Genomic DNA, 16,731 nt, shown 5'->3' with positions numbered 1-16,731 from the left:
TGCAGTGTGTACAATTAGCTGGCTACCAGAACATGGTAGTGCCCTGGCCCTGCAGGTGGTTCGTGACGTAGCGCTCCGAGACGCGCGAGTACAGCTCGTGCGCCGAGGGTTGCGAGTCGCCGTACCGCGGCTCAAAGTTGACAGTGGTCGCGACCGCGAGGCGCGCAAGGCGCTCATGGGTCGCCCAGCGGTCCCACAGCGCGAGCTTGTCGGGCGGGAGGGTGACGTGCTTGTCCGGACTGGCGAGGTACTGGTCGAGTGTGACCCCGAGCTCGGCCGCGTTGGCCGCGGCAAGCTTGTTGAACAGGCTCGGCTCGATCTCGGTGTTGACCGGCTCCGCGACGCCGAGCCAGTGCCCCTGCGCCGCCTTGGGGTTACGAAACGGCTCGCGCGCCGTGCCGTCCAGATGAGACAGCGCGCCCTTGCCGTAGCAGTACCGCCTCACAGCGTTGTTCCACGCCTCAAACTCCTTCGCGGTGCCCGAGAGGGAGAGCTGGGGGACATAGTCCTTGATGTCGGTCCAGGATAGCTGGATCATTGTGCCGTGGCTTGCGCGAGGGCTTGAAGGGTTAGCAGGTTCGGCTGAGTAGCAGGTTCACATTGCTCACCGTACGACGGCAGCTCTACTGTCTGTTAACGTTGATTGATGATGAAGTGGAAAGTTGAGAGCTGGATGCACACTGGTTGTTATTCGTGTCGATTCCGGAGCTCAGGCCGCCGTGACGTCAGTGACAATATGTATCGACAAGGACGACCCGACTTGCCCACCACCCAGCGACGGCGTGGTCGCGAGGGGGCCAACTTGGACTGCAAGGACCAATGACAACAACTTGACATCATCATGCTCCTCTTATACTCCTATAGACTCCTCGTGCCGGTTCACAATCATCCTGTAGAGGTGGCGCGCGGTCGGCTGAGCGAGCAGGTCGGGGTCGCGCTGGAGCTCGGGCGAGAGCGAGCGGAGGATAGCCATGCGCGCCAGACGCTCCTTCTCCGCCCAGCGGTCCCACACCGCGAGCTCCTCATGAGTGAGAGTGACGACGCGGCCGTCGGCGATGAACTCGTTGACGGAGATATGCAGCGCCTGCGCGTGCTTGGCGCGCAGCGCGTGGAACAGCTTCTCCTCGATCTGGTCGCCCACCGGCTCCAGAACCGCCACCACCTTGCCCCACGCCGGAAGCTTGTTGCGCCGGAATGGCTCGGGTATGATCACGTCGAGGTGCGCGAGCACGCCCTTGCCGTAGCAGTACTGCCGCAGACAGGTCTCCCACAGCCTAAAGTCGTCGCGGTCGCGGTGGATCGGGACGTTGTCGTGCAGGTCAGCCCAGGAGACGGAGGACATTGTGCTGGTGTTGAAGCTGGTAGGTGTAGAGGAGCGGCGTGACTGAAGTCGTTCGGTTGCGGAAGCTGTCGTTGCTCAGTGTTAGAGAGGAGTGAGTGTGTGGGCTTGGGTCCAGTGTTGTGCATGTTATATGGTGTGACAGGCGGTGCGAGTGGGTACGAGTGCGAGAGCACACACTACTCTGTCAGTTCGCTTTCAAGCCCTTTGCGCTACGTGAGTGTGCCGTGGTGGACAAAGGACCGGTCAGACCTGCAGGTGAAGCGGGAGGAGCGAGGGGACAACAGGTCGCCATGGGGGGCGAGGGGTTTGACTCGCCTTCAGGTGACTCTTTTACGATATCATCCTTCCTATGCCATCCCATGGCTTGCCGCAAAGTCTTGCGAGTTGAGTATGAATCCAACCAAAAGCATCGACAAGGACAAACAAACAACCTCACTGCCAGGATTAGTTTCGAGGTTTCAATGACGTCATGGGGGATTCTGTATGTTACATAACAACATGCTCACCGTCACGTGATCGACTCGACCTCCGACGGGTGCCCCCACTGCAGGAGACAACAAGTCGACTTGACCCTCTTGCCACTCCATCTTCATTTTCCACATTCTCCACTTCCTCAATGACTCGTCTCTTCTCGGCTCCGTCAACACAAGGCACACTCACCCCCACTAAAACGTCGCATGGCCTGGCCACCCTCTTCTCTCCACGCACACGTCCCGCCCTCCCGCTGGTCCAGCAAACACGCCGGTCGCCAGCGGCGCGGCGGTGCCGGCTAGCGGGACCCGGAGGCGTGCCTGGAGCACCGAACGTGAAACCGATGAGAGGGTGGACATGGCCTGGAACGGTGTAAAGGCCAGTGTTGGGTGGCGAACGATGCTGCTTTTGCCCATTCACTCACTCTGTGGATACTGAGCGAGCGCCGGCCCCCCTCACCCCCTCACCCAACGCGCCCCGCTCTGATCCCGCCAGCTCGACCTTGCTCCCCACCATGGTGACCGCCGTCTCGGGCCCGCGCCCAGGTTTGGGACTCGACATCAAGACGTACACCCAGGAAGGCCAGCGCCAGAAGGTCTTCCCTCTCGCCCTGCTTGGCGACTGGGCCCTCAACCCGGCCCCAACGCTCCGCGAGCGCGCCATGTTGACCTTCATGAACAATGTCACCGACATGCCCGGCTGGGACGACAAGGTCCTCAGCGACGAGGGCGTCCGCGAGCTCGAGGTCGAGCAACTCGAGCTCGCTGGCCTTGTCGAGCGTGAGAACCACGGGGAGCGCCGGAGCGGCGGGTTCCAGGAAAAGGCCCAGGCAAGCCTGCCCGAGGACAGCTGCGGCTTCTCGGCAGCCATGTTTGAGGCGTGCATCGCCGAACTCCAGCACAAGGCCCGTGATTTCAAATACACGGACATCGTTGGCGTTCTCGACGTCAACGCCGCCATCCTCAAGAAGGACACGTCCGAGGAATTTCGACTCTCGATCGCCGAGTCACTGAAGGGTGTCGAGAAGGAGGCACTGGACCATGCGATCAAGAACTGGCAGCCCAACCACAACGAGACTCTTCTCAAGGTTGTCCAGCCGGTGCTATATCCGCTGCTCTTCGGGCGCACGCGCGTGCTCACCGACCGGGAGCTCGGCCTAGCCGATTGCCTCGACGCCGTGGGCAGCGGCCGCGTGATCGACTCGGTCATGCCCATACCCTGTGAAGACGGCGACCATTACTCCAATCAATTGGGAGGCGCTGTGAGATCTGAAGACGCAGCCTACTGGACAGAGCTATCACGCAAGAACCAATGGCTGCCCGCCGAAGTCGCCGTCGACGCCGAGGGCAAGGCCCACATCACCAGCTACATCAACAACCTTCACCCGGTTGCGCACGCCGACGTGTACCACACGGTCGAGCGCATTCTTGACCAGGCGCTGCCCATGTTCTCAGCCACGTACAACAGCGTGCGGACTTCGCCAGCCGATCATGTGCGATTCTCTATAGCAGACTTGGCCAAGCTGGAGCGTGCGTGTGACACGCCAGACCTTTGTGCCAGTCGGGGCGGCTGCAAGCCTGAGAATTGGACTCATGGCCCTGGCGAAGGCGAAGTGGAGCCCTGGTTTACCGGAGAGCCCAAGACCACCGAATGGTTTGCTAGGACCCACCGCGTGTCACAGCCGGAGCCTATTACTGGGCCTCAAAAGTCGAGCTACGTCGGTGCCGAGTACTTCACCACTTCTCCGCCGTGGACAACTGTCGAGGATGAAGGCAGGACAAACAAGCTTCAAATCTTTGTCACTGTTGGCAACATCCTGCTCACACCCGAAAAGCCCAAGTACGAGACGGGCCAGTTCCACGTCGAAGGGCTCGTCAACGAACGCATCTGCGCGTCTGCCATCTACTATTACGACAGCGACAACATTACTGAGAGCCGACTCTTATTCGATGGTGCAGCGGTTTCCGATCAAATCCACTGTGGCGGCGACGGAGGCAAGTGCCGAAACCTCTACGACCTTTACGTCCAACGACTCTGCGGCGACCCCCCGTCGATCACTGTCGGGTCGGTCGAGAGCCGTCCTGGCCGCCTCGTGGTTTTCCCAAACGTGTTCGCCCACCGCGTGGAGCCCTTCGAACTCAAGGACAAAGGTCGCCCAGGATACCGCAAGGTGGTGGGAATCTTCCTTGTCGACCCCAAGACGCCAATTATTTCGACTGCCAATGTTCCGCCTCAACAGCTGCACTGGGCTCTGGACGACAGCCCTCTGAATGTTGTGGACACCAAGCTCCCTCCTGAGATCAGCACCTTGGTGTATGAGGACCTGGGTTGCCCGTACAACCTTCAGGAAGCGCACAAGATCAGCAATGACTCAATGGAGTACCGATCGCACCGCCTCAAATCGCTTCCATACCGCGGCCACATGACGGTGGACTGAAAGAGTCTGGTCTGAAGGAGCAAAAACTACATAGTTCCGTAGTACCTACATAGTCTACAAGCCACATGAGATGCATCTGAACAACGCTGTGCACTCCAAGGCACTGATCCCACCTAATCCATATCAACATGTGCTACTAGATACAACCATCATTCACTTGGGCGACAGAGGAGCAGCAGGGTGGGGGGCGGGTCCATCCGCCTCGTCACTCTCGGGGTCGCCCGCCTCGAGCAGGATGTTGGTCTGCTGCTCCTCCCTGAGGCGCATGTACATTGTCAAAAAGTCTGACGCGTACGTCGGGGTGCCGACGTCGTTGTTGTTCCTGCACTGGTCGAGGATGCCACACGAGACAAAGTACAGGACCTTTTTGCGCATCGAGTCGCCGTTGGCCGCGAGGCTGTCGCCCGACATCGAGTCGAGCATGTCAACCAGGTGTTTCTGCGTCGACACCGAGTCGTACGCGCTCTCGTCTTCCCCCCGCGCGACGGCGTACTGCTGGATCGCGACGCGCGCGAGCGCCTGCGTGACCAGCAAGTTTGCGCGGCAGATGGCGAACGCGTCCGAGCCGGCCCGCCCGTCGCCGCCCTGCCGCGCGCCTCCGCCCCTGCTCTCGCGCCGATCGCGCTCGCGCACGCCCACGCCCAGCTCCTCGGGCATGCTCTCGAGGATGTGCTCGAGCATGTCCTGGAAGTGGGCGGACGGCGCCATCGCCTGCGGCGCGAGCAGCGGCGCGCTGGGTGTCAGCTCGTCGGGCGACTTGATCGCCGTGAGCGTGCGGTAGGCTGTCAACACGGCCCCGAGCAGGCTGAACAGCCGCGTCACGAAGTGGAACCCGCTCAGCACGGACGTCGTGTGCGCCGGCTGCGAGAAGGCCCCCGCGCGCGTGATCAGCTCGTCGTCGACCGCGAGCGGCATCGGCACGCGCACGTCCCACTCGGATATTTGCAGGGGGGCATAGTTTAGTGCGCCAGCGGTGCGGTCTGAGCCGTCTGCGACGAGTGTTAGTGGGAGCGGAGAAGGGGCAACGAGGCGTGCGTACACAGTAGCCACCAGATGCGGCTGCGGACCTGACGCTCGATGCAGTCCACATCCATCGCCTTGTCATTATCCATGCTCAGCGCTTGTGCGAGCCGGATCGCACTCGCGAGCACCATGTTGGCCGCGTTCATGTCCTCCCGGGACGCGAGGTAGATGTGGTGGCAGCTGACAATCAGTCAGTGGGGCAGGGGCACGGCCGCTTACTAGAGCGTCGCGACGTCGACCGAACCTGCATCGTTGAGCTGGCGGTTCTGCTGCGCGCACGAGATGGAGAAGCACCGCTGGTGCAGCACGCGCAGCTCGCTGACCGGGAGGAAGGGCAGCGCGCTCCGCGGCAGCTGGATGATCGAGTACGCCACTGACGTCCGTCAGCTACGCAGCAGGCACTGTGGGGCAGCCAGCGGCCATCTTACAAAGGGCAAACAGGTACGAGCGCCAGGTGAGGTTGCGCTCGTCCTCGCGGGCCATGAGCTGCTGGAGGAACGTCGGCCAGTGCATGATGGGCATGAGCGGACTGGTGGGGTAAGCGGACGGACTGGGCGGCCGGGGGAGTCCGCGACGTACTACAGGTAGGCGTGGTACGCCTGGAGGATGCGGATGGCCGTGGACCAGGGCATGACTTCTTCGAGGCGCGTTGTCTTACTTCCTCTCCGCGCGCGCTGCGGGGGGTCAACTGAGCACCACAGCGCACACTTACAACGGGGTACTCCTGCCCGCCAGGCGTAGTCTGGACCGTCTCAACCGAAGGCGGCGCGAACAGAGGCGGCGGCGCGCCTCGGTCCCCCTCGGGGTGCTCGTCGCCTATGCGCCCGATGGGCAGCCACGACCAGTCGACGTCCGAGTCGAGGAACAGCGCGTCAGCCGAGGGCGTGGGCGCGAAGCGGGCCAGCGCGTCGGGCGTCGCGTGCGCCGCTGCCCACTCGGCTGGCCCGGTCGCAGAGGCGAGCCGTGGCGCAGGCTCCAAGAAGCCGCCAAGGAGCGGCGCGGCCGAAGCCGACGCCGACGCGGACCCAGACCCAGACGCCGAAGTTGCTCCCCGATCGGCCGCGGCAATGTCGTGCTGCGGTGCTGCTGGCGGCGTCGACGCGCGCTCGTACCTGGGGGAGGGAGGTTAGCGGCGCTCGCTCGCGGCCAGACCTCGGCGGCGCGACCTACCGGCTCGTGGGCCCCGGTTTGCGAAGCTTGCGCGTGTACACACACAGCTGCTTGAACGCGACGCAGGCATCGCAGCGCTCCGCGCCCTCAGCCTTGACACACTTGACCTTGCGCACTCTGCACAAGTCACACGAGGGCACCTTGCGCACGGGCGTGCCGCCCGCTGCGGCGGACACGCTTGCGCTCGTGCTTGTCCGCGGCGTTGCAGAGCGTGACCTGTCCTGGCGGGGCATGCTGCTGTGGTGAGATGGACAATGGCAAGATGTTGATGGATTGTGTGGGGAGTCTTCGGCCAGTCTTCGGGCAGTCGGTCGGTCACGAGGTGCCGTGCCTTTGCTGGCCAGTGGACGGAAACAGACGGGCCGAGTGACCCGAATGTGGCGCCCCAAGTGGATTGAGGCGGCCATTCACGCGCCGTCATTCACCGCTCAGCCGACGCCGACGCCGCGCCATTCGGCACACGCTTCGGTCACACATGGCACGAGCGGCGGTGCATATCCGCTCGACATCCCGCCGGCGGCTGTACGCGCTCAGCTGACATGCACGCGTCCGAAATTGCCCCATTTGGCTACGTAGCCGCCAAGTCCGAGCGATAGCCGGCGACCGCCGGCGGCACTTGGATGGGGTTAGTACTTCCATGTTACCGCGCTTGCGGCCGTGGTGATCCCGACTGGCCGAGAGATGTTTGCTGAGCAGAGTGCCCCACGAGGGTTAAGTTGCCGGCGGAACACGCTTAAAAGGGAGATATCGGGCCCCCCGGCGGATCCCCCACAGGCCCCGCAACCATGTCCTCCAACGACGAGAAGGCCGTGGCCACCGACACCAAGCCGTTCACCGAGAACGTGCACATCGAGCAGATGCCGCAGCTCAAGCATGCCGACGGGTGGGATCAGCTGCGCCAGGATGCCATCGACGCCGAGGAGGCCGAGACCAACATGGGCCTGTGGGAGTCGCTGCGGACGTACCCCACTGCCGTGTTCTGGTCGTTTGCCATCTCGCTCGTCATCATCATGGAGGGCTATGATACTGCGCGTGAGTGGGAGAAGAGGGTGATAGCTCACCCCAGTGCTTGGTAACATCCTTGCGCTCCCCCCTTACCGCCAGAAGTTTGGCTTCTGGTCCGGCGAGGAGCACGGATACCAGCTCACCGCGGCATGGCAGACTGCCGTTGGCCAGGCGCCGACCATCGGAAACTTCTTGTGAGGGTGTGATCTGAGCCAAATCTGACCTGTAGTGGTATTTTCATTGCTAGTTACGCCCAGGACCGGTGGGGATACCGCCGCACTATTCAGGTCAACCTGGTGCTCATGGCTGGCTTCATTTTTATCGTGTTTTTCGTGAGTCGCCCCCTCGGTATCTGCCTCTGTGAGTCTAATTCTCTCAGTCTCCCTCAATCGAGGTCCTGTTCGTCGGTGAGCTCCTCTGCGGTATTCCGTGGGGCGCGTTTTCTTCGGTAAGTTCGCCCGCCCGCCCTGCCACACCACCTAACCCACCACCAGTCCGCCGTCTCCTACGCTTCAGAGGTCACCCCAGTCAGCCTGCGCGGCTACCTCACGACATACATCAACCTTTGCTGGGTTATCGGCCAGTTCATCTCTGCAGGTGTCCTCGTCGGTGAGTTTGCTTGTTGCTATGCCAATCTAACCCGCAGGCGTCAGCCACCGCACCGACCAGTGGTCGTACAAGATCCCCTGGGCGATCCAGTGGATCTGGCCCGTTCCGCTCTTCCTCCTCGTCACATTCGCGCCCGAGTCGCCGTGGTTCTACGTCCGCAAGGGCATGCTGCCCGAGGCCGAGGCGGCCGTCAAGCGGCTCAGCAGCAAGACGAACAAGGTCGACCCGGCCAAGACGGTCGCCATGATGGTGCGCACCAACCAGCTCGAGATCGACAACGAGACCGGCTCGTCGTACCTCGACTGCTTCAAGGGTGTCGACCTCCGCCGCACCGAGATCGCGTGTATCGGCTGGGCGGCGCAAGTGCTCTCTGGCTCGTCGTTTGCCAACATGCCGACATACTACTTTGAGCAGGCTGGTCTGTCGACCGAACACGCGTTCCAGATGGGTCTCGGCACCATGGCTATGGCTTTCGTTGGCACTTGCAGCTCGTGGATCACGTTGACGTACTTTGGCCGCCGGACAATCTACCTCGTTGGACTCAGCGTGCTGTGCCTACTACTGTTCCTCGTCGGAGGAACTTCATTCCCCGCCGAGACGCAGAGCGGGGCTAAGTGGGGACAGGCAGCGCTCGTCATGCTCTGGGTCCTGGTGTATGACATGACTGTGGGCCCTATGGCTTACTGTGAGTTATCCGGAGCAGTTCGAACCAGCTGGGCAAGGTGCTCACACCACAGGCGTCGTCGGCGAGGTGTCATCTACCCGCCTCCGTGGCAAGACGGTCGGCCTCGCACGCAACGTGTACAACATGACTGGTGTTGTATCGGGCATTCTCTGCACGTACATGATCAACCCGACTGCCTGGGTGAGTTGCAGCGGAGGATCCGCATCGAGTGTGGCACTTTGCTGTGGCTGACGTTTCAGAATTGGCGCGGCAAGGCTGGTTTCTTCTGGGGCGGCTCGTGCTTCTTCATCCTCGTGTGGACCTACTTCCGCCTGCCCGAGTGCAAGGGGCGCTCGTACCGCGAGCTCGACATTCTCTTCGAGCGCCGCGTCCCGGCTCGCAAGTTCAAGGAGACGGTGGTGGGCGAGGAGGAGGACAGCTAGAGTGGGGCGGAGTGGGTGTTGTGACGGTCAGATCGCCGGAAAGTGTGGTAGGATCACGGAAGAACGTGTCATAGTGGGACCTCAAGGAGCTAGTGGCCTTGTGGAATGCTTGGAACCGGTGAACTGAGAAGCGGAGTGGGTTGTGTGACGAGATTATGAAATTACTGACCTCGACACCCGCATGCTCCGACCGACAATCTCTTCATCTTCATTACTAGCTGCTTTACAACTCGGATCACATGAGCCAGCTCCAGAATCGCTCGATAAAGTTACGAGGCGGCGGCTCCTCGTAGCACTCAGCCTCGACCTCGGCGATGCCGGTGTGGAAGTCCATGTCGTCGGCGCGGACAAACTTGGCTTTGGTGATAAGCTTGTACCCGATCCAGAGGAGGGGGAAGAGCCACAGAGGGATGTAGGTGGTGACAAAGTCACCGACCTTCCAGCGGCCCTTGAGGAAGACGCTAAAGCCGGAGAAGAAGAGGATGATGCTGATCATCGTGATGGCGTAGTAGGCGGCAATGGAGTGAGTGTTGGCGTATGACCAGTACGGGAGCGTCTTGCGGTCGATGCCCTGGGCGCGCATGCCGGCCGCGAAGCGGATGTAGAGCAGGTTGATGCCCCACCATGAGATGAGACCGGCAGCAGCGGTCATGTTGGCGAGGTATCCAAAGGCAATACCGGCCGTCTCGCCCAGACTCATGTACGCGAGCCCGCCAAAGATGGCGGAGATGGCGACGCAGTAGAGGGGGAGGCCGCGCTTGGTCGTGTACCGGAGGAATGCGGGGGCCTGTCCCGCCTGGGCGAGACCGTAGAGCGCACGCGACGAGGTGAACAGGTCCGAAGACGCGGCCGACCACGCAGAGGTGAGGAGACACGCGTTGATGAAGCTAGGGAGGACCTTGATGCCCGAGCGGCGGATGGCGATGACGAAGGGAGACGCGAGCGCCGTGCCCGAGTTGAGCGCGAGGCCCGGGTCGTTGGAGGGGACGAGGAGGCCGATCATGAACGTGCCGCCGAGGTAGAAGACGAGGATACGGATGTAGACGCGCTTGATCGAGCGGGGGAGGTTACGGCGCGGGTTCTTGGCCTCGGCCGCGGCGATGGCGAGGATCTCGGTTCCGATGTAGCTGAACGCTGCCTGCGTCAAGACGGCCCAGAAGCCGAGGAAGCGGCCCTTGGCCCCCGGAATGCCGTTGAACTGGACAAACGGCCCAGGGTTGCGCCAGTACCGGAAACCGATGGACGTGTGGTCCGGTCCTCCGCCACATGTGATCACTAGGCCGACGATGAGGAGCCCGACGATCGTGAGGACCTTGATGGATGCGAACCAGAACTCGCACTCGCCGTACACGCCTGCACCGAATAGCTAGGGAAGTCAGCGGTGCTCTTCTGAAAAAAAGAACAGTAGAAAACCCACATTGATGATGATCACGACGGCGAGGCACATTGAGATCCACGCGGCGTTGTTCGTCGTCTTGTCCCACAAGTTGATGAGCACAGCCGCCGCGGACAGCTCTGCAGGCAGGATAATCGTCCAGTTGTACCAGTAATTCCAGCCCATGGCAAAGGCCAGGCCGCGGTCGACGAAGCGAGCAGAGAGGGTGATGTGGCCGCCCGCGATGGGGAGGTAGGCGATGACCTCGCCGGCGGAAATCATGGTCGCGTAGCAGATGGAGCCCATGAGCGCGTATCCGAGGAACAGGCCGAGCGGGCCGCCGTGGTTGAGGGCTGAGCCGGTACCGAGGAACAGACCGGTGCCGCTGGAGAGGTCGTCAGTGTGTGTGCACCACGAGCCCGCCACACGCCACCCACATCACACCGCCAATCGAGATCATCGCCATGTGACGCGACTTGAGCTGGCGCTTGAGGCCCGGCGTCTCGACGAGCTGGTGCTCGGCGTCGCCGCCGGTACGGTAGACATCGACGTCCTCGTGGGCGTGGCCGCCGCCGTCGAGCGGGACAACCTTGGCCTCGTAGGGCACCTTCTCCGAGCTGTCCGAGAGTATCTTCGACATGTTGTCGTGTCGTGGGGGTTGGGTGGGGCAAGAGTGAGTTTGCTGTTCGAGTATTTGTACGCCGCCGGTGGGCCCGGACGACCTCACTGGATCAGTGATCAGTGGGTGCTGAGTGAGCGTGCTAGTGTCGCTCGCTGGAAGAGGAGACGGCCTGGGTCTTGCCCCCGATCGATGGACCCCCCCCAGAAGCGCACGAGCCCAGCCCAGCCCAACACCGCCGCCTGCGCTTCTTCGCTGCATGCCCGACACTGCCGCCTGACGCCTGATGCGCTTCTGCGCTGCTGCACGCACGGGCGACCTGGCCCCAACACCGCCAATGCCTGCTCGCATCCCACCCCCTCTGAACCAGCCTGTCTCAGCGCCGCCAAGGCGCTAGCCACAGACACGGCTAAGAATAACGCGCGAAGGGCGGAATGATAGATCGCCTCGCAGGGCCCTCGGCCTGCGTGTAGATAGCGAATAGTGGGATGTCGGCGGGTATACGGCTGTCACCTGATGCTGCTGCCGCGGCGTCCGTCCACAGGGCAAACGCCACCAGAACAACAATATACAGTCCATTTGTGTCGTCGTGCGCGCACGTGAGAAGGGGACAACCAAAGAGCGCGCATTCCGCAAGCGTCTGAAAGCGGCTCAGCAGAGAGAGACAAGATAGCACCCACGGCCTGGGCCCGGGTTCCCGCCTGGCGCACGCTAGCGGGCTACCCGAAGATTTCCGCCTGTGGGTGGGTTACATCCACGAACGATATCGTCTCGTCGCCGGGGGCAGCGGAGTGGGGCTCTCGACAGCAAGGTGGGTTGAGGTGGGGTCCCGGCGTCGAGAGCGCGTATCTACATACTCGTGCTGCATCCACCCACCGCGTCGTACTCACACTTGCTCCACCCGGCTCGGACCCACCGCTTTCCTTCGATTGCCGCCATTCGCCGGAGAGATCTCGCGAAGACAACCACCGGCGACGCAAGCGCGGCATTGAGCTGGAATGACCGAGCGTGAGTGAGTGAGTGGGTGGGTCAGGTGATGTGTCTGATGCGGCGTGACCAGATCTGCGTGGTCAGGTCAGTCACGAGTGGCAGTTGGCGCTGGGTCAAGCGACGCGACACCAGAACTACTTCAATGTAGCGAGCAGCCCCGCGTCAGATGCATACAAATACTTATCAGACCCAGAACACTGTGCCAAGCTTGTTCGTTCAGCAAAACCCGGGGCGCCGATAACGACGTCGACTGCTCACTCGACGATGACGTCTGCTTTTATCGATAGCGCGTCGTCGCCTTCGTCGATACCGCTCACCTCGCTGAGCACAATGTTCATTGCGCTCCACTCACCATCATGACCCGTACACAGCTGAACCGCAACGCCAACGCGGACACGACCAGCACGCTCGACGTACCCGCACATGCGCTGATCGATGGCCAGCGCGTAGTGTGGTTCAGCACGCCCCCACCCCTGCTGTACGGCCCGGCGGGGGTGCGCCTCGCGCAGAGCGAGATCATGGAGCTGCGCCTCGCAATGGGCCAGCGGGAGGCAGTATTTGACGCGACCAAACCGTTCGGCCTCATCCCACTACAGCTCGAGGCGGTGACGCCCGCGCTGGTCATGCAGCCGTGGTTCGCCAAGCTGGCGCCGTACCTCGCCGACTCGAACGTCGCGGTGCTGTGGAGCACTGACGCCGGGGGCGGGGGCGAGGCCAAGGCCGCCCACTCGTCGCACTCGCACACCCACGGCCACCTGGGCGGACTGAAGCGCGAGCTCGGGCGCCTGACACACAAGCACCACGACAGGCCGCCCCCGGCCGAGAGGGCGCCCAGGTCGCCCCAGCACACAGGCCACGTATCCGCCCTCACCGCCCTCGTCGCCGTCGGCTCGGTGCAGCACTCGCCCGAGGCAATGCACCGCCTGGTCGGGTTCGACGCCGAGCTCGTGGCCGACGATATCCGGCGGACGGGGCTCGGCGTCTTCTTCGGGGACGACGTTGAGTGGCTGCTCCGGGCACCAGGCGGACGGACGAACTCGCCAGGCATTGTCATGCCTTAGGTGTTGCTGTGGAACGGGGGCGGGAACGCATGCGCCCACGCGCCCGCATTGCTTCCAAGGCGGTTGCGTGTGTGATATTGGGAGCAAAGGCTATTAGCGTTGGCGAATATAGTTTGGGGCCGCGACATTGGCAGCAATCCACTCAGCCGTTGCTTTCAGAGTGGATGCTTTCAAAGGATATCGGCAATCGGCGCGGTATCCACGCCGGGTATCGTACGTATCGTGTAGGTGTACAACAGGACGTCCTCGTGCATATAAAGCGGTCTCTCGACATGCAGAGACAGCTCTCATCAACTCATCCGACAAAGGAGCAACAGCAACTCTACCAACACAACTAGACAACCAAAACACCCCCGCCACGATGTCCACCACCACCACCACTACCAAGTTCACCCCCGACCAGAACCGCGCCGTCGTCGCGCGCTACTTCACCGAGTACTGGGCCAAGGGCAACGTCGACATTGTCGACGAGCTCTGCGTCAAGGACTACCTCATCCACTACCCGATGCACGGGCCGGTCGTGAGCACACCCCTTCCCTCCTCCCCCTCCGCCACTGACATCGCAGCACGGCCGCGAGGCGTCCAAGAAGATGCTTAACGACTTCCGTGCGTCGTTCCCCGACCTCACGTTCTGGGCTGTCGGTCCCCTCATCGCCGAGAACACTCCCGAGGGCGACTTTGTCGTTGGCCGGTACGTCGCCGACCGGGAAGAAGGAGAGAGCAGGTCCACTGACACACCCCAGCTGGGACGGCGGCGGTACCCACACCGGCCCCGCCTTCGCCGACTTCGCTGTCGGCAAGCTTGACACCGCGAACACGGGCAAGACGATCCGCTTCACCGGCACGAGCGTGTTCCGCCTCGAGGGCGGCAAGATTGTCGAGGAGATCGGCGAGGAGGGTGCCCTCCGCGCTGTGTCCCAGCTCGGCTTTGTCCCCGAGCTTCGCTGGACCTAAGCGTATCTGCCGCGGGAGGAGCAGAGGGCAGAGTCGGTGCACCTGTATCAGGGCACGTACTATTCACGGGCGCGATTGAGTACATAGTGTGTTGAGAATGCAGCTCCTGTGTAGTCGCCGTCTCGTGGTGTTGTGCCTCATGCCTTGGCCCAGTCTAGGTCTAACCCCCCTTGTGCACACACTGCCTTTGCACGCATGCTCTATTGCGTAACAGAGTGACAGACTGGGATACAAACAGCATGTCGATCGTGATCACACGACTGGGCCCGCTGATAAGCCCCCGCACGGACCCGAAGACATCGAGCAAAATTGAGTGGCCTGGTTATATCAGTCGGTAGATAGTTTGACTCTTACTACTAAGACATCAAAATGTCATGGGTTCGAGCCCCATACTAGGCTTACGCTTTTGCTCCTGCGCACGAGGGATACGGCGCTCGCAGCAGCCTGCGTCGGCGACGGACGGACGGACGGACGGAGGGGAGCGAAGAAGGTCGACGGGGGTCGGTCAAGTCAGGGCAAAAAAATGATGGCGGTTTACAATCCCCGCCCCCGGCGAGCGCGGTCATTTCAACCCTATCTCGGCGTGCATGATTCCTAATCTCATCGCCACATGTCCCTAATCTACAAAATCTTCTCGCTTAGTACTTTTCCTCGTCGCCGACGACGTCGATGCGGTCCACGCTGCCCTGGCTGCCGGTTCCATACTCCTTGACGTCGTGCACGGCGACGTCGACGAGACTCTCGGGGGCCGGGAAGAACTTGTTGAGGAGCAGGTAGATCGCGATCGCGATCACGTCCGCGGCGATATTGGACACCATGTAGACGTACTTGATGTTACCGATGTTGATCTTTGTGTTGATGGCCGCGACCATGCCGGGCATGTTGGGCGCAATGCCGCACAGCAACGCGACGTACGCGCGCCAGTTCCAGCCGCCGGCGTACCGGTAGATACCGTGCGGCTTGTAGAACTCGTAGATGTTGTACCGGCGGTGCTTGACCACGAAGAAGTCGATGGCCATGAGCGCCGCAATGGGCGCCAGCACGATCGAGTAGCTCGCCATGAAGGTCAAAAAGTTCTGCGCGCTCTCGAGCACCTTCCACGGCGCAAAGCCCCACACGCCGATGGTCACGGCGATGAGCTGCCCGCGCTGGATGTTGATGTACTTCGGCGCGAGGGACACCATGTCGTTGGCTGCCGAGATCGAGTTGGCCGTGATGTTGGTGGTCACGTTCGCGAGGGCCCACGCGAGCGACCCGAGGAACATGGCTGCGCGGCCGCCGGCGCTGCCGTCCCACTTCGCGACGATGAGGTACGGCTGGTACAGCACGTCGCCGTACACTGGGAGCAGGCAGGCGGCGGTGATGGCGGCGACGATCGACACCATGGTGTTGACGACGGGGAAGGCCCACAGCTGGGCGTACGACGCGGCCGGAGTGCGCGTGTACCGCGAGAAGTCACCGACGTTGACGCTCATCGTCGCCCAGGTTCCTTGGACGCTAGTGACAGAGTACATGAACGCAATGAAGCGCTTCGAGCCGGCGGGCACGCGGTTCGCGGGCGTGCGGAGCGCCGGGCCAGCCAACGGCCCAGCGCGCTTCACCGCCCAGATCATGGTGCCAAGCGCCACGATGGGCACGATCACCGCCTTGATGTTGAACACCCACTTGAGCTTGGACGGGTGGATGAGGATGAAGGGGAACTGGATGATCCAGAGGATGAGGAAGGACACAAAGTCCTTGGTCGTGGCGCCCTGTGAGGCCGGGACGTGGTTCGGCAGGCGCGCATACGAGGGCCAGATGGCCTGGATGGCGTACGAGCAGAACTGGCCCGCGGCGAACGTGTTGACCGAGAGCCAGAAGCATGCGATCGCGCAGCGCGACTGCGGCGTGAGTGCCTCTTCACATCATGTTGGTCCCGACACCCCACTCACAAACACGACAAACTTGCTCCCCCAGTACCCGTACGTCGTTCGGCACGTCACCGCGAACGGCGTGTGTACCGTCCCGCCGACGACACCGTTGGCCGAGATGACGAGCGCGGCGAGCACCGAGCCGGTGAGGACTGCGAGGCAGCTCTCCCACCACGTCAGGCCCATGGCGACGAACGCGGCCGTGGTGGCCCAGCCTCCGGGCTGGAAGAGGTCGCACACCCAGTCTGAGGCGGGATTAGCATCTACTGGCCCAAGCCAGCACCCCGCAGCCCACTCACATGAGAAGAACGTCCAGGTCGTCCAGGTGCGGTGCTCGGGCGGACTGGGGTCCATATCTGCTCGTCAGCTCGCCCACCCACCCCCTACTCACCCTTGTTCGACCACACATTCTCGGGGGCGATACAGCTCTCCTCCTTCGGCAGCGCCCAGTCGCGTTTCCAGAATGCCAGCGGCATGGTGATGGGGGTGAGTGTGTGAACCTCAACGTCTCGCATCTCTCCTCCACTATCTATGTCGCTGCTCTGCTCGCTAGCACACTACCCCACCGGCCCGCCGCCTCGCCTACCTGCTCGTGTGCCTCTGCTAAAGCACTCGTGGTGCCACTTGTTTAGAATTTTACCGCATTTGGTCCCGGCGG

At 62.3% G+C, this 16,731-nt stretch overlaps 9 protein-coding genes and 1 non-coding gene across 10 annotated transcripts; 5 read left to right on the top strand and 5 right to left on the bottom strand.

Annotated features, from left to right (window-relative positions):
- Positions 1–22: 22 nt before the first annotated feature.
- LOC62_03G003755 (uncharacterized protein) lies at positions 23–538 on the bottom strand (the record flags this gene model as incomplete). Its single annotated transcript, XM_062770292.1, has 1 exon — positions 23–538. One exon carries the CDS (start codon positions 536–538, stop codon positions 23–25), a length of 516 nt encoding a protein of 171 aa, XP_062626276.1.
- A 312-nt stretch (positions 539–850) lies between these two features.
- On the bottom strand, positions 851–1,342 carry LOC62_03G003754 (uncharacterized protein; the record flags this gene model as incomplete). Its single annotated transcript, XM_062770291.1, has 1 exon — positions 851–1,342. One exon carries the CDS (start codon positions 1,340–1,342, stop codon positions 851–853), a length of 492 nt encoding a protein of 163 aa, XP_062626275.1.
- A 985-nt stretch (positions 1,343–2,327) lies between these two features.
- Positions 2,328–4,250, top strand: LOC62_03G003753 (uncharacterized protein; the record flags this gene model as incomplete). The annotated part of the gene is made up of 1 exon (XM_062770290.1): positions 2,328–4,250. The coding sequence occupies one exon, from the start codon at positions 2,328–2,330 to the stop codon at positions 4,248–4,250; it is 1,923 nt and encodes a 640-aa protein (XP_062626274.1).
- A 153-nt stretch (positions 4,251–4,403) lies between these two features.
- On the bottom strand, positions 4,404–6,676 carry LOC62_03G003752 (uncharacterized protein; the record flags this gene model as incomplete). Its single annotated transcript, XM_062770289.1, has 7 exons — positions 4,404–5,239; positions 5,290–5,453; positions 5,493–5,646; positions 5,702–5,802; positions 5,853–5,947; positions 5,986–6,385; positions 6,444–6,676. 7 exons carry the CDS (start codon positions 6,674–6,676, stop codon positions 4,404–4,406), a joined length of 1,983 nt encoding a protein of 660 aa, XP_062626273.1.
- Positions 6,677–7,228: 552 nt separating this feature from the next.
- MAL31_1 (Maltose permease MAL31) lies at positions 7,229–9,285 on the top strand (the record flags this gene model as incomplete). The annotated part of the gene is made up of 8 exons (XM_062770288.1): positions 7,229–7,475; positions 7,510–7,642; positions 7,678–7,780; positions 7,828–7,896; positions 7,943–8,057; positions 8,095–8,742; positions 8,795–8,922; positions 8,982–9,285. 8 exons carry the CDS (start codon positions 7,229–7,231, stop codon positions 9,162–9,164), a joined length of 1,626 nt encoding a protein of 541 aa, XP_062626272.1. The 3' UTR covers positions 9,165–9,285.
- Positions 9,286–9,399: 114 nt separating this feature from the next.
- CAN1_0 (Arginine permease CAN1) lies at positions 9,400–11,179 on the bottom strand (the record flags this gene model as incomplete). The annotated part of the gene is made up of 3 exons (XM_062770287.1): positions 9,400–10,530; positions 10,582–10,924; positions 10,977–11,179. The coding sequence occupies 3 exons, from the start codon at positions 11,177–11,179 to the stop codon at positions 9,400–9,402; spliced, it is 1,677 nt and encodes a 558-aa protein (XP_062626271.1).
- Positions 11,180–12,504: 1,325 nt separating this feature from the next.
- LOC62_03G003749 (uncharacterized protein) lies at positions 12,505–13,209 on the top strand (the record flags this gene model as incomplete). Its single annotated transcript, XM_062770286.1, has 1 exon — positions 12,505–13,209. One exon carries the CDS (start codon positions 12,505–12,507, stop codon positions 13,207–13,209), a length of 705 nt encoding a protein of 234 aa, XP_062626270.1.
- Positions 13,210–13,570: 361 nt separating this feature from the next.
- On the top strand, positions 13,571–14,253 carry LOC62_03G003748 (uncharacterized protein; the record flags this gene model as incomplete). Its single annotated transcript, XM_062770285.1, has 3 exons — positions 13,571–13,729; positions 13,776–13,900; positions 13,953–14,253. 3 exons carry the CDS (start codon positions 13,571–13,573, stop codon positions 14,161–14,163), a joined length of 495 nt encoding a protein of 164 aa, XP_062626269.1. The 3' UTR covers positions 14,164–14,253.
- A 226-nt stretch (positions 14,254–14,479) lies between these two features.
- LOC62_03G003747 lies at positions 14,480–14,564 on the top strand. The gene is given in 2 exon segments: positions 14,480–14,516; positions 14,527–14,564. It is a non-coding gene; the product is annotated as a tRNA-Lys (tRNA).
- Positions 14,565–14,734: 170 nt separating this feature from the next.
- Positions 14,735–16,558, bottom strand: SPBC1683.05_0 (putative permease). Its single transcript, XM_062770284.1, has 4 exons — positions 16,465–16,558; positions 16,373–16,429; positions 16,095–16,318; positions 14,735–16,043 (listed from the first exon to the last, which is right to left on the bottom strand). Exons 1-4 carry the CDS (start codon positions 16,547–16,549, stop codon positions 14,802–14,804), a joined length of 1,608 nt encoding a protein of 535 aa, XP_062626268.1. The 5' UTR covers positions 16,550–16,558; the 3' UTR covers positions 14,735–14,801.
- Positions 16,559–16,731: the final 173 nt, after the last annotated feature.

Source organism: Vanrija pseudolonga, chromosome 3 (genome assembly GCF_020906515.1).
Source record: "Vanrija pseudolonga chromosome 3, complete sequence".
Lineage (NCBI taxonomy): Eukaryota > Fungi > Basidiomycota > Tremellomycetes > Trichosporonales > Trichosporonaceae > Vanrija > Vanrija pseudolonga.
Note: the sequence above shows the minus strand (reverse complement) of the source record. Positions and strands in the feature narration are given on the sequence as shown.